The 15957-nt window shown below is 41.9% G+C and overlaps 1 protein-coding gene across 8 annotated transcripts in view; it reads right to left on the bottom strand.

Annotated features, from left to right (window-relative positions):
• The window catches only part of CAST (calpastatin), a 513209-nt gene that overhangs the window by 376720 nt on the left and 120532 nt on the right, over window positions 1-15957 (bottom strand). For all 8 annotated transcript variants that reach the window (XM_069225757.1, XM_069225792.1, XM_069225782.1 and 5 more), the window contains exon 3: window positions 14896-15003. In XM_069225757.1, coding sequence (XP_069081858.1) covers window positions 14896-15003 — 108 coding nt within the window. The remainder of the gene's footprint in view (window positions 1-14895; window positions 15004-15957) is intronic.

The following is a 15957-nucleotide window of genomic DNA, read 5'->3' as shown; positions in this document are numbered from 1 at the left end:
TTTCCTGCTAATTTCTCAACCTTGGGTAAAGCTTACTTTAATTGCATTTACAGTAACATCCCCTCACAAAACACCTGACCAAACCATATTAAAATGCAGAGTGTGTATCCTACTGCAAAGCTTCAATTCAGGTGAAAGTCACCAGCGTTCTGATGATGGGTATTGTATCTTAAACCCGTGGGCCAGTACTCTAGTAGGGTCACCAGAAGGCTGTAATGGAGCCAGATCAAACAACTAAAAGATATAAATAACTTTATAATGATAGAAATGACAGGAGCAGGGTGATGACACTGTCAAACTTTGGGGTCACCTCAACGAGAATTTTTAAAAGCGTATTCAAGGGAATAACCTGCTGCAGTGCAAGTGCGTTTTAGATGCCAGGACAAGAGCTCTTGCAAGTTTTAGCTGGTGTCACTCGACTTGCCCAACCATCTCTCAAACGTATTTCCTTTATAGATCTTGATGGACAAAATCATCAGCCCTCATATGCTTAATTTTTATGACAATGCTGCTTCTAAGTTCTGCTATCCCTCTGCTTTCAGCAGCTGGTAATACTACAACCACGGCATAGGCTGAGTAGACATTTTCTGAATCAAGCCCTTTAGATACTGGAATATGATATAGGCTTATGGCATCCCTCTTAGTTAGATCATGAAATATTTGAAGGCACTCCCATGTTTGCTTTAATAACCCTACAGTCACGTGATCAGTATTTCATCTCAGCATACACAAATCAAAAGGCAGACTTGTCGTTTTTGTTTGAACTTAGTCACTCCAACAATGTAAAATATAAAGTGACATGTCTAGGCCTCTGCTAAAGGCGTCACAAGGAGGGGTGGAGGAGGGCTTAGTGACCCACCCTCCTTATTAATAGTTGTACTAACTCAGTGTAGGTAACAGTGCAAGAATGTGATCATTCAAGCCTGGGTTGGGTTAGGCCGTTTTACATACAACCCAATATCTCATCAGCGCACTCTGGTCTACATCAGTAAGGCTATATGTTAGACCTGACAGCCTTAGGGTAGTCACCCCTAACTTTGTGCCTGCCTCCCTCCACTTTGTGGACACTGTTTTTGCTGGTTTTTAGACTCTGCGCACTTTACCACTGCTAACCAGTGCTAAAGTGCATATGCTCTCTCCCTAAAAACATGGTAACCTTGAATCATACCTGATTGGACTATTAATTTACTTATAAGTCCCTAGTAAGGTGCACTTTATGTGCATAGGGCTGGTAAATTAAATACTACTAGTGGGCCAGCAGCAGTGGTTGTGCCACCCACTTAAGTAGCCCCTTTTCCTTGTCTCAGGCCTGCCATTGCAAGGCCTGTGGGTGCAGTTTCACTGCCACCTCGACTTGGCATTTAAAAGTACTTGCCAAGCCTAGAACTCCCCTTTTTCTACATATAAGTCACCCTTAAAGTGTGCCCTAGGTAACCCGTAGAGCAGGGTGCTATGTGGGTAAAAGGCAGGACATGTACCTGTGTAGTTATATGTCCTGGTAGTGTAAAACTCCTAAATTTGTTGTTACACTACTGTGAGGCCTGCTCCCTTCATAGGCTAACATTGGGGCTGCCCTCATACACTGTTGAAGTGGCAGCTGCTGATCTGAAAGGAGCAGGAAGGTCATATTTAGTATGGCCAGAATGGTAATACAAAATCCTGCTGACTGGTGAAGTCGGATTTAATATTACTATTCTAGAAATGCCACTTTTAGAAAGTGAGCATTTCTTTGCACTTAAATCCTTCTGTGCCTTACAATCCACGTCTGGCTGGGCTTGGTTGACAGCTCCTTGTGCATTCACTCAGACACACCCCAAACACAGGGTACTCAGCCTCACTTGCATACATCTGCATTTTGAATGGGTCTTCCTAGGCTGGGAGGGTGGAGGGCCTGCTCTCACACAAAGGACTGCCACTCCCCCTACTGGGACCCTGGCAGACAGGATTGAACTGAAAGGGGACCTGGTGCACTTCTTAGCCACTCTTTGAAGTCTCCCCCACTTCAAAGGCACATTTGGGTATAAAACAGGGCCTCTGCCCTACCTCATCAGACACTTGCTGGAGAAGAAACCTGAACCAGAAACTACATCCTGCCAAGAAGAACTGCCTGGCTGCTCAAAGGACTCACCTGTCTGCTTTCTACAAAGGACTCCTGCCTTGCTATTGGCCTGCTGCCTTGCTGAACTCGTGTCTGGCTGTGAAAGTGCTCTCCAAGGGCTTGGATAGAGCTTGCCTCCTGTTCCCTGAAGTCTCAGGACCAAAAAGACTTCCCTTTTTCACTTGGACGCTCCGTGCGCCGAAAATGTTGACGCACAGCTTGTGCCGCGGTGAGAAAAACGGCGCACACCGACGCTGATCAACGCGACGCTCTGGGGACGACCGGAAATCCGACGCACGGCTTCGCAAGGACAACACCGCCCGACCTCTAGAGGAGAAATCGACACGACGCCTGCCGTGAGATCGTAATTTCAACACGCAGCCCGCAGAACGACGCGCAGCCGGAAAACAAGCAGGAAAATCCACGCACAGACCCGGGACATCTGGTAATCCCCGCGATCCATAGAAAGAGACTGTCCGCGTGCCGGAAAACGACGCACGACTTCCCCGCGTGGAAAATAACGACGCAAGTCCGTGTGTGCTGAGGAGAAATCGACGCACACACCCTTTTTCCACGCACCTCTTCTTTTGTGGCCCTCTGAGGAGATTTTTCCACGCTAAACCAGGTACTTGTGTTTGAAAGAGACTTTGTTTATATTCTAAAGACTTAAGACACTTTATATCACTTTTCAGTGATATCTCTACAATTTTCCATTGCAACTTTATTCTTTTTGACCTACAATTATCCTGATAAATATTATATATTTTTCTGAACACTGTGTGGTGTATTTTTGTGGTGCTATATGGTGGTATTGTATGATTTATTGCACAAATACTTTACACATTGCCTTCTAAGTTAAGCCTGACTGCTCGTGCCAAGCTACCAGAGGGTGGGCACAGGATAATCTTGGATTGTGTGTGACTTACCCTGACTAGAGTGAGGGCTTTTGCTTGGACAGGGGGTAACCTGACTGCCAGCCAAAAACCCCATTTCTAACACTATACAACAGATCTTTTAAGATTCAAACCAATGAAAGCTCTATGGTAATTGACAATGGTATGTTTCTCTTTCCCCTGGGCTATAAAGATATCTCCAGCATTGCAGCCGCGTTCCAGTAGTATTATTACTGGGTGTCCTTACAGCACCAGAACGATCAATCCACTGACTCAGCTGCACTTTGTGAGGATGAACTTACAACCAGCTATATTCTGTAAACATGGACTCCACACTGTTTGGAATTTAGAAAAAGTGCATTGGTGTAACTGTAGCACCAGCAGACACCAGCGAAGCTCTTGCTCAGTGTATAAACCAATGTTACCAAGTTGTGCCTGTCTCTCACGCATAAAGCCTCTCTCTCACGCCTGCCATCGCAGCTAAGAATTCTTGAACAGCTTGCTGACCTCTGAAGGTTTTATTGCTTCAGTTTGGGGGTTGAATGTGTACTAAACCGCAACTATCACGCGATGTAAGTTTCTGCACCTGAGTAGCTCTTTTTCTTTTGCTTTTGTTTCATGATCACCACTGGAGCCCTGTGGGGGGAAACATACCTTTGCATTCTGTACTTGTGTGTTTTAGCTTTTCTGCTCAATGGTTCTGGAAGATCCCCTTGTCACCCAGCTCTGTTTTCCACTTATTATTTTTTCTTGTTAATAAATATTTTCAGACTTCTAATTTATTATGAGCGCAGATTTCTTTCAATTGGCACAGTGAAAATTGTTCGGCTACTTGCCTGTGACTATTCGAGGATCAACCCTGTGGGGATTGCTGCTAGCTGATTGTGGAAAGATGAGATACCTCACCGCATATCCTGCAAATATAGCATGAGACTTTTGTTTTCCTTTAAAATCCCTCAAGGAAAAAAAGGCACAAATAGTAATCTACAGCTGGTGGCATTCGGTAGTTGCTCTTTACAGTGCCTACCATATGGTATCATGGGGGGGAACCATAGTTGTCATCGTCAGAAGGAATCTAAAGTCAGATGATCAGCAGGCTGTTTCTCCTGATAAACAAACCAACCTTACCTCAACCATTTTGCTCTGAATTACTTATTTCTGTAATCCATTTGCCAATCTATATTTCTCAGCATAACAACATTACTGTGTACATACACTGGCCATTATTGAGTTGTTTAAATGGTCTGCCACTGCAATTGCTCTAGTGTTATTTATGAATCACAGCAGCTAATTATTCTATCTTCCATTCCCCAACTTTACATCTACTCACTGATGCAGTTCTCAAATATGTGTGTTCACTGGTATTGGTTTTTATTCACATGCACGTTTCACAAACCAATAGTCTCATAAATTAGTTGCCCAAGCTTTGTCTGGGACCTTTGTGTGGAACACGTCAGTGGATGTGTGCCTGCTCTGATGTCTTCCATAATACAAATTGTCATAACATTTCTAAGTATCTTAATGCTTATGTTAAACATGTTATTAGAGGCTGCAGCTCTAAACCTTGATTAATGCTATGCTGACTTTTTCAGGGCAGAATCTGCAAGTCCGTAATTAGGCAATTCTGCAATTCAAGGTTTGATCCCAACTTTCAAATATGAGAGAGTAATCCAGCACCTTGTAGCACCTAAGCTATCCACACAGATGTTCAGTGACAAGTAGTAAAGGCTCTAACAACTAATGTATGTGCCTGGTAATGCCTGTCACATTCTCACCACTATTAATAGTGATTGCTGTGACACATAGCTGGCTCTGCCTTAAAAATAACGACCAAAACTTCAATTCCTACACTTTAGTACAAAATCGCAGGAAATAAGCTTTTTATGGTAGCAGAGCTCCTCTCTACATCCCTCTGGTGCAAAACTATATTCAGGATCCATTATCAAAGATCTTTATGATTTAGGCCCCAAGTACCTTGACAAGTTGTTAAAGGACAGGGACTGATCACAGGCCATAACATGTGAAAGAAAAATAAAGAATTGTTTTTGGTCGCTGTAAGTATTGGCCAGTGCACCCAGCCCAACAGGATCTGCACAGAGGTTCTGCAGGAAGGGAAGTAAAAAAACAGAACGAACTCAATGCTGAGATTTTATAGAAACAAAACTATTGCACAAGTATTTGTGTCAAAAACAAAGGTTAATTGAGGTTACGGTTAGGTTTGCATATACCACCATAATGTAGGTTTAAAACCACTAGAATTCACTGGAAAAACACAGCTATAATGCACTACTATTTACAAAACAAAACCTAGAAACCTTTGAAACTTGCATGTTATGGTTCAGTAAAACAACCATACCTTGCACCTCACCACGCACAGCGAATGACCTCACATATTTTATCAGTCATGACGTTAAATTACATCACTGATGACGTCACTGTTTCCATCACAACTGACATCATCTAAAGCTACCAATACTCTACATGTGTAGCGATGAGTTAGCTGCATGGCAAGGCCATGTGCCCAACTCTCTGTGAGCCACAATGCATTCAGCCTTTAACAATGCACAGCAAGGGTTGGCTGGTCAAGCTGTCCTTCAACCAGGCCATAAGGGCAAGACTCCGCAGGTGGTTAACACATGTAGCACACGGCCCTTAGCTGTGCACAAATGAGGTTGGCCTCAAGCCCTGGCAACAGACATGCCCTGAACCAAATCAAATTGTCTCTGAGCGGCTATCCTTTCCAGTGTACATCCTTCATCAATGTGCAGCAGAGCATGAATTCTGACCAAGGCCTGCACTCAAGCTTCCACAGGCAGTAAAACCCCACTACTCACAGCCCTTGCCCATAGTGGTAGGTTATGGATGTAAGGACTGTCCATGAACCACGCACACCACAGGCAGGGAATATCTGCTCCACGTGACCTTTATGTGTGCGCAGTAGCTGCTGGGTGCCGTGCGTGGCTTTACAGCAGGGCCTTCATTTAAATATTTGTGACAAACCCTGGCTGTGTACAGCTTTTAGCTCTATTGCATGGTTTAGTGCCTGTGCCCAACCCACTGTAGTAAGCCAAATCGCCACTGTGCAAGGTCTTCAACCGTGTCCAGTGGTGGTTAGTTACAGAGCCTGTCATATGTTCAATCCCCATACCCACCCCTCTGCAGGCAGTAAAGGTAATCTGTATACGACCAAAGGCCCCTTTTTTCCTACTTCTTTTTTTATCATTTTGTTAGGGTTTGTGGAGTAATGTGAATATCAGTATAATGGATGATGTCATCAGCGATTTTATTCGAGATAGCATCCATGATGTCATTAGATGTCATTTAACATGTCATGAGTGATGTAATTTGTGAAGTCATAAGTAGTGCATGATGGAAGCACAATTTACTAAATCATAAATGATGAATTTCAATGTTTTTTAGGTTTTTGTTTTATAACCATAACAGTCCTTTAAAACTGTGCTTTTCAGCGAATTTAAGAAGTTTTTTTAAACATACTTTAGGGTGTTATCAGCACAACTAGCAATAACTTCACTTTAACCTTTGTTTTTCAAGTGAATTCCTGTTTTTTATCATACTCCACATAGACCTGTGTTTTAGATCTCATCCTCTGTTTATGGCTAACCATCACTGCATAAACACTTTGGCTGAATGAAAATAATTGATAGGGTAGAAACCACTCTATCACCTTTAAAACGTATGCAAACTCTCATGTCCTACAGGAGTACAAGAGTGATCTAAGAATGGCACTGTTTCCGCCTTCAATCTTCCTCTTTTCACCTGTAACCTGATCAATTTTCCTGGTGTGTCATAGTGTAGCTTTTTGTTTTGATTCAGATTAGCTGATATTGTTTCTTTGACCTTATTTCCTGACTTTCCAAGTAAATATCTTTGAAACAAACACCAGCCACGAGAAGGTGAAAACTGCTTGATCAACAAAGACATACTTTGTGCATGTAAATAGTACCTACAAGGTGAAAATCAGTAGCAGATTCTGAAAGACTTTGGAGTCAGTTGCTGTCACATCAGACCAATGACTAAAAGATTAAACGCAGCAGCTAAAGAAATGGGCTGATTAGTTGGCCGAGGTGAGCCTTCCTTGGGATCCAGAGCTAAATATATATTAATCTTGTTCATTGGATGAGAAGCATCTAACAATATGTTTTCTGACATTGCTTACTGAAGAGTCAATTCTCTAAGGGCAGTGTTTCTTTGTTGTTTTGCAACTGGTGTATTCCTAGTGTGTTCCAGTGGAAAGCATACTAATATGAACTGTAGCAGATATAGCCTTCCACAGGAAATGTGAAGTATCTAGAAGTTACAGTGTGTATTGAGCAGAAGACCTGAATGAAATGCAACAGCGATGAGACCAGCTGGCTACAGAAAGGCTGATTAAGTAACCAAAAGAAAGCATATTCCAGGAAGGAAAATACAGTAGTGGAAAATGAGCAGTGAAGTTTCCTCTTTATCTCAAACTGAGGGTACCTACAACAAAAGAGTGTGAGAAACAGTTCTGGAGCTTGTTCAATGGGCTTGTTTAGATCTCAAGAAAGCCTCTGATGTAGCACCATGGCAATAAATAGAAAGTAGGCTGAGTAGCTCTGAAAAAAGATCAATGTTGCCACATGAGTGAAAGTGTCTGAGTAATATGAAATGCAGCAACACCATGGCTAAACATTCAGTTCATGTAGAACGGCATAGGGTACCATAGGAATCAGGTTTTTAGAGAGTCTGGAAGGTCAGGGTGGCTATTTTCAGCTGACGTGGTGGCCTGCTGTAGGATTAATGCACCAGAGGGAGCACGTCAAACGAGGCATTATTACAAAACCTAGTACGGTTGTCCAGAAGGTGCTGATATGTTTTAATGTATCGAAGGGCAAAGTCATACCTTTAGAGCTGGGAGATGATGTCTTCAAAAAACAACAAACTGGATGGTTTGTAGTTACTATGTTGGATGACTTCAATATGGCTCAACAATGCAGAAAAGTTATTGAGAAAGAATGTCAAAGTTCACGGTGGGACGAATACCGCTGGGAACAGATGCTGTATCAGTACTGTACTCATCATTGTAACATGTCATCTGAAGTACTGTATCCAGACCACATCTCCGAAAGGATAAGGACAGACAGTAGGCGGTCCACAGATGGGCTACCAAAATAGCACACAATTCGGAACACAAGTCCTATAAAGCATTTAGTCTTGTGCTTGATAAACAAAGGAGAAATACATGAGATATGATATGGCCTTAATCCTTAAATCAAAACACTGCAGCGTAGGAAACATGTTTCAGTGGCAGATCCTGCAGGATAACATGAGACTGGGGGGTGGGACTTGGAACAACTCAGGAACAAGTACTTAAAGAGCATTCAACGGATCTTCAAGAAGAGTTGGACATACTATAACATAGGAAATTACAATAAATATGCCTGGAAGAAGAACGGGGACGCACAGTCATCACACAGAAGAGGTTATTCAGTTCAGAATTAATGTTAGAGGCAGCAAGGCGAGAGCTGGAGAACATTGCAATGCATGTGCCGTGTAGGCTGGGTAAACATGTCTCGACTCATCTACCCCCGAGTCTATACTTTTGTTTTTGTATCAGATTATAGGGCCGGGTCGATGCAGCATCGAAAAACTCCGCAGGAGCATTGCAATGCCTCACATATCAGCAGGACACAGACCGCAGAACACAGAAAGGGGCTCACACTGAGTTACACGGTAAGAGCTGGAGAACACAAGACCGTTTCCGATGGAATTATTCAGTGATCGATATAATGGGGAACAATTATTGGTTTCAGTTAATGTCTCTCCCTGGTCAGAAGGTGATCGAAAAATTGCTAAGACAGCCACTGGAAACAATATTGAAATTATTTTTAAAACATAAAAAACGATGAACTGTGGTTTAATAAATATTTCATTAAGTGGTGCTTCAATAATTCCCTTTTTATGTATTCCAGTTTTCTCAGCTCTAGCATAAAAATATCACAATGGACAGTTAAATAATGCTACAACCCGGACTGCCACGCCCCTGCCTCACACATTCCATATAGTTAACGACAGGATGATGAAAATCGCACAGTCCCTCTGACAGGCCTTGAAACTGTGGGCCCCGTCAACTAAGTAAGGCCCGTCCATCCCCGAAAACTCTGACCGTTTCAACCACACAAAGGGGGGTGTATTTAACTAAGCACTAGATAAACTTTAGAGGATCGCCTAAAACAAACAAGAATCGGGGATGTTGCTCAGGCCCACCAGCAAACTGGCAGCTCACGGATTGGAGAAAACACACAGAACGAGAATTCCTGGACAACTTTATCACTGAATAATTTAATAGCACAGTAATGGCAAGTGAGAAAAAGCATGTAATCGTCTTTACAACTCAGGGTCCCATGGAAATTTATTTGAGAAACATCTAATCCAAAAGAGGGAGGCAAGAGAAGCTTTGGATATGCATCTCTTTTGCTTAGAGCTTTGAAGATTAATTGTGTAAACCCAACAATAATAAACTACAAAAGGACGACAGATGACCTTGGCACTCATCTTTGCAGCACAACTCCTTTGGTACAGGAAAACACAGTAGATCAAGCACTATCCTTTTTATAAATATGTTCATTGATGGGGAAACCCAAAACTCCACCTCTGGGAGACCTGTCGAGTCCACAGCATTATTCCACTCATCACAGTATTCCTGCCCACTGGCTGCTCTGAGGCGCTAAGTGGCGCGTGGCAGGCGGGAGAGGTTTTCCTGTGCCACCAAGTACGAGGCCAGCGACTCTTCTACATTATGTCGAACGTGTCTACCATTAAAACATCTGAGAAATGTTTATCTGCTACTGGCTTCCTGCCATGTCCAACATGAGCGCATTCATATTACGAGAGCACTGATGAAATAAGACAGGAATGCTGGTGGGTACTGTCCAGCGGTAGCCGGATGCCTGACTGAGCAGTTTTTTTCTTAGTCTTGCGCTCTTGATATTTTTCATGCTCGTGTCAAAGTGCTAACTGAAAATGTTACCCAGTGTGAAAAATTTCGAGTGCTCTGGTGAAGTCACCCGTTTTTCCACTTATTCCACAAGTGAAGCATCAGCGTTAGTGGAAAACAAATGCTGACTCATTTGACAGGCAGTTTCTTCACCTTCTTAGTAAAGGCTCATCACACAGCTGCATTTAACAATAATCACACTAGCAACATGACATCATCCGTACAGGACAACCTTAAACTGAGCATCAGATTTACCCCTCTCACTGTGTTTACGAAGCCATAAAATGAACCTAGGTAACAACATTCGACCCGAAGTCAACGCTTTTTTCTCTAAGTACAGGCTGCCCTAAATGAGTAAATGCTGAGACAGGACTCATAGCCCTGGTAATATAGGTAACAAGACCGACTGGTTCACATCCTGTATGATTAAACGATGGAGTGTGTGTGTGAGTATATATATATATATATATATATATGTATATATATATATATATATATATATATTCGCTTAAAAAAACAAAAGTTACAGACAGGGACGTTATAGTTAGCCTCACATTTTAAACGTACGAAACCAGAGAAATTCATCAGTTAGAGTTATCTCAAGTAACTATAACTCGTGCCCTAAGGTAACTATAACTCGCACCCTCAACATGCACAGTTTTTTCAACAAAAATGTTACTGTACATATTACATTGATATTATCAAAGATGACATGAGAGCTGTAATTTGTGGAGTAATTAGCAGGCCATGGAGACAGTGTGAGTTATAGTTAGTTTACGGTACCAGTGTGAGGATCTGTGACCTCAACCATTATGCCACAGGCGACTCTGGCCCATGCTGAAAGTCACTGCATGTAAAGAAGAGAGAGAGAGGGAGAGAGAGAGAGCGAGAGCGAGCGAGAGAGAGAGAGAGAGAGAGAGAGAGAGAGAGAGAGAGAGAAAAAAAAAAAAAGCTATGTCCCGGGGGTGGAGCCGGCCTTGGAGTGTGGCGGTCCCCAGGGCCATCAGTTGCTCCACGAGGGGGGTCCTTGGCCCCCTCAAACAAGTGTAGCCCCAGGGAGGTGTTGGTTCCAGAGGCTCAGGGGGTCTGAAACGGATCCCTATCATTCTTTTAATTATAGCCCCAGGGAGGTGGTGGTCCCCAGGGCTGCAGGGGGGCCACACGGCCCCCTGTACTTATTTTATGAATCACCAGGGGGAGGTGGTGGTGGTCCTTGGGGCTGCAGGGGAGGGCGCACGGCCCCCCTGAATTAAATTTGAGTAAGACCCTGTAAAGTTGGTGGTCTCCGAGGCGCTGTGCGGCATCCCCACACTTATTTTATGAATCGCCCCGGGGGAGTGGCGGTCCCCAGGGCTGTGGGGGGCTGCGCGCCCCCTTGCATTAGGAGGACAGATGATTCCCGGAGAGGCGGTGCTCCACGGGGCTGCGGGGGGTCAGTGGCCCCCTGCACACATAATATTTTTAGCACCGGGAGGTGCGGTCCCTGGGGTGGGGGGGGCAATGCACCCGGGACTTGGTCCACCTGGGGGTTCCTCTGAAAGAAGATAGGTGTGTGTGTGAGTGTATATATATATATATATATATATATATATATATATACCCCCAGTGCACATGACCAAAGTCAGTGCGCGGCGCATGGTTGGGTGTTTCTAGGGGCAGGCCAGGCCTCTGCAGCCAACCACCACCACGCACTGCAAAAGGCTGTGCAAGGCGGTGGCTGGGTTAACGTATAGTAATGAAAACTACTTTATGTAAAAAAACATAGAAATTCACTGGAAAAAAACAAAGGTTAGAGGGAAGACATAGTTAGGTAATAGAATTTTTTTTAAAACATATAAATTCACTTAAAAACCAAAGGTCACATGGACATTATAGGTAGGCCCACATTTTAAACATACAAAACCACAGGCATTCACTAGTTATAGTTAGAGTTATCACAAGTAACTATAACTTGTGCCCTAAGGTTACTGTAACTCACACCCTCACAATGCACTGCTAATTACCCCAAAAATTAAAGCACTCATGACATGTTTGATAATTTCATTAATAATATCAATGTAATATTTGCAGTAACCTTTTTGACAAAAAAATGTGCATGGCGGTGGCACAAGTTATAGTTACCTTAGGTCACAATTTATTGTTACTTGAGAAAACTCTTACTATAACAGATGAATTTCTATGGTTTTGTACATTTAAAATGTGAGCTTACCTATAACGTCCCTGTAACCCTTGGTTTTTGAAGTGTGTGTGTGTATGTGTATATATATATATATATATATATATATATATATATATATATATATATATATATATATATATATATATATATATAAAAATTAAAATGCCAATATTTTATCAGTAATAAAAATTCTTACCAGCCATATTCCAACTTCAAAAAAAGCTCATTCTAACAAAAATGATAATTGAATCTTTGATGGGTAGAAACACCATATTTGAAGTACAAAGAACGACGATTTATCAGAACAGAATGAATCAGAGAATATCCCCAGGCACTGAACACAAACAATAGCCATTAGCTGCACCAACAACCTAAATGTAACCTTTACCTCTCCATCTGAAGTTGATCCCACACCCTCCATTTAAGCCTCTCCAACCTTAATTTCTGTCCTGGAAATTTCTGTCAATATTTTATTCCAGTAACATTACGCAGGAGGTGGAGTGAGTGGGTTACATATTTCATTCCCACAATTTAGGCTGTATTTATTTCACAAATTAAACAGGTATTTGAATTGAGAGCATATTTTCACTCCCCTTACTGTCATTGTACAATCCCTGGAAATGGTGATAGATCTTGGCATTCTGTTTGTGCTGTTCCCCTCATCAGAGGCTCCTCCAAAATTAGAGCAGATAGTTTAATTTGAGGCGAGTCAGACAACCCAGCAAATAGATAATAGCTCTACTTTTATAGAAGTGTTCCCAAGCAGTAACATCCAACTACTGTCTCATGTCTCTTATCTCATCATATCTTGCACGAGTTCCTTTTAAGCACTTTCCCTTCTACTCCCTGGAGTTGATAATTTCATCTAGCACTAAAATATTAAACCATGACTCTTATCCCCGTTATCAATGGTGTGAATGATTAGCCGCTATGGAACCTACTAAATTATATAAGCCAGATAACTGGGCAGTTGTTTTTATGTCCACGTTCTTTATATTGGTGTAGTAGAAGAAAGATCTAATGAATATAATGTCTAGATCAAGTTCTACAACCTCCAGTTTTACATTCCTGATCCACTCTGAGAACAATTAATCCACTTGCCAAACACCCGTGTCTTGGCGTTATCCTTAACCACAGTGGGATCATTGCCTACACTGTAATTTTGCAGTGCGAAATGCATGTGCTACAAACCAATAGGGGTTATCTTCAGCAGTTCAAAACCATCCGCATATACTATTATCCTATGCATATTTAACACATCTTAGGACAAAAGGAATTCTAGGACTTCAGCACAGCAGGCAAATCTACTAAAAAATACACAAAAAGGCCAGCACCAGGGAATTCCTGATTAGGATCTCTGCAGATAATTTTCCAGATAATTTAATTTGAACATGTGCCCAATTCTGATGGCAACAGCTGAATAGGTGATAACAAGTCCAAAGTTATTTTTCAGTGCCTCAACTTATTCCACAATTTCTGTTTGTTTACAGAACTAAAGCTGCCTTAACTTCCTCAGTAGTAGGCCTAGACGCTTAGTGAGCCTCTAGGAGATCTCCATAACACCAAGAATTATCAACTGCGAAGCACCCTGGCTAAAATCCTGCTTGCTCTACAGAGATCATTTAGTGAATTATCGGCCCAATGACTCAATAGTAACAAGTTGATTTTTGTGAAGATTTTGTTATGGTGTCTAAAAAGGAAATGAATCATTGGCAGACGGGGTGTGTATGTGAATCGTTTTTTAAGTATGTGTTTTATAATTGCCCTACTCCTTGCTGCAGGGTCTTTCCAACTTGAAAAACCATGCAAAGATAGAAATAATTAAGCTGCACACTGATCTGGGTTACAGCCCAATATAGACCTTGGTAAATTAACAGGGCCAGACGCCCTACTTAGATTTCAGGAACATTTAAACTTCCACCTTCTCCCAAGGAGGTCAGTTCTAACATCTCGGAATCCTGTAAGTAGACATTGGCTTTCCCCTTGGTTATTGGACCTGCAGAAACCTCTGTCAGGAATCTAACCCAATGATCTTCAGGAACCAAACACGTAATTGTCGTAGTTAAGGCATGTCGGAATTAACCAAGACATCCAAGTGTCTTTATGCTTCAGGATTTCATGAATATTATTCCATTTCTTTTCATACATCATTGAGATTCAGATTTCATTTGCTTCATCAATGTATATTTTGCATTTTTTAATGGACATACCTGTCTTTTGCATCTTCTTAGAATTTTTCTATGATTGAAACATTATTTAGAAAAAAAAGTCTCCTTACCAAGTTTTGTACATTACATTTAAAATTAGGGGCAACAAAAAAAGAGAGTGTCCTATCAAATACTCCTTTACAACATTCTGAAGCAATTAATTTGTGGAATTTCAATTGCCGGCTCTAGAGCTTGAATCATTTTGCCTCCAAATTCCATAATATAGTAATGATTTCAGAAAGAGTAGCAAACATTAGTTATTCCATGATACATAAATTGAATGGATCTCCAGTTTTTCACAAGCCACCTTCCACATTCTTTGGTTGTGTGATGTAAACTCTGGGCAGTCATGACTCTGAGAGATGAGAAGTGCATCTTGGATAATTAATGCAAAAAGAAAGAACTTATGAACAGCACAGGATAGTGTCCCTTCTGTTAAGTACATCTCTGCTGTTAAATACATTGTTGACCATAAGTATAGAAATCAGTGTTAATATTTACCACAGTAACACTCGGATGCTGTCTGAAAGAATCCTTACCTTTGCTGCAGAACCGGACGCACTTGCTTGTGCTCCTGGTGGTTGGCTGGTGCCAGGGTTTGTAGGGCTTGCAGAGCTTGTAGGGCTCGTGGGACTTGTAGGTTTTTTCTAGAAAGAGATGCGTGATTGTCAGTCTTTGTATTATTGACCTTGTCAAGGGGACATGCATAGATGTCACAATGAAGATGAAACAATAATAATAACAATGGAACATAAGAGCAATACATTCACCGGAAGGGCAAATAAAATTAAAAAAAACAAGTTTAGTATTTTAGCATTCATCCTTATAGGTGTCCATTGTTTAAGAGGAGGAGGGTTAGTCCCAAATACTAGGGCAACCTGGAAAATGTGTGCTACCTATTCTCCCACCATGTGAGTCTGAGCTTTGCGGCTGGGGGAGTATTACTATAACGAATTCGTTATTTATTTGCCTGAGGTTTTTCCATAACCTAGTTACGAAAACCATCAAGTGACCAGACATGCACTGGTTTAAAAACTTTTTTATCACCAAATTGTGCTTGATGGAAAAACAGCTACTGGAATCCTGTGATGCTTTGAGATTATGTTTTAATACATGCACTCATTGTGGCATAAACAACAGTGCTGGCCACTAGCTAGCATATCTTTCCTGTTTAACTGAAGTCTGTGGGTAGAGGGTGGCTGTAGCCGGGACATGCTCATGCCTCACACAGACTCTGTTCTGTAGTCTGGTTTTAGCTGAGCTCTGCATGTTGAACCTACAGAAAAATCTACACAACATTTTTGTGCACCTTGGACACATGTAAAAGGGGCGTCTTGCTGCAATTCGCCAGTTGCCTTTATTAAGATCAGAACATAAAATATACATGTACATTTTGTCAGGATCTTATTTGAGCCACATCTCCTCTGTCACGCACATTCCTTTTCAGGCACTCAGCGTTTTCCATCCGACTCACAATACCCAGATTCACTTCTAAAAAATAAGGCAAAAATCTGAGTATGATCTGCACTGATGGCTCTGCAGTCTGAAGACTGCTTCCACCACTTACAGCGGTGTTGAAACATGTACACTGTGTTGCCCGT

This window comes from Pleurodeles waltl, chromosome 1_1 (genome assembly GCF_031143425.1).
Source record: "Pleurodeles waltl isolate 20211129_DDA chromosome 1_1, aPleWal1.hap1.20221129, whole genome shotgun sequence".
Lineage (NCBI taxonomy): Eukaryota > Metazoa > Chordata > Amphibia > Caudata > Salamandridae > Pleurodeles > Pleurodeles waltl.
This window is presented reverse-complemented; position numbering and strand designations above follow the sequence as displayed.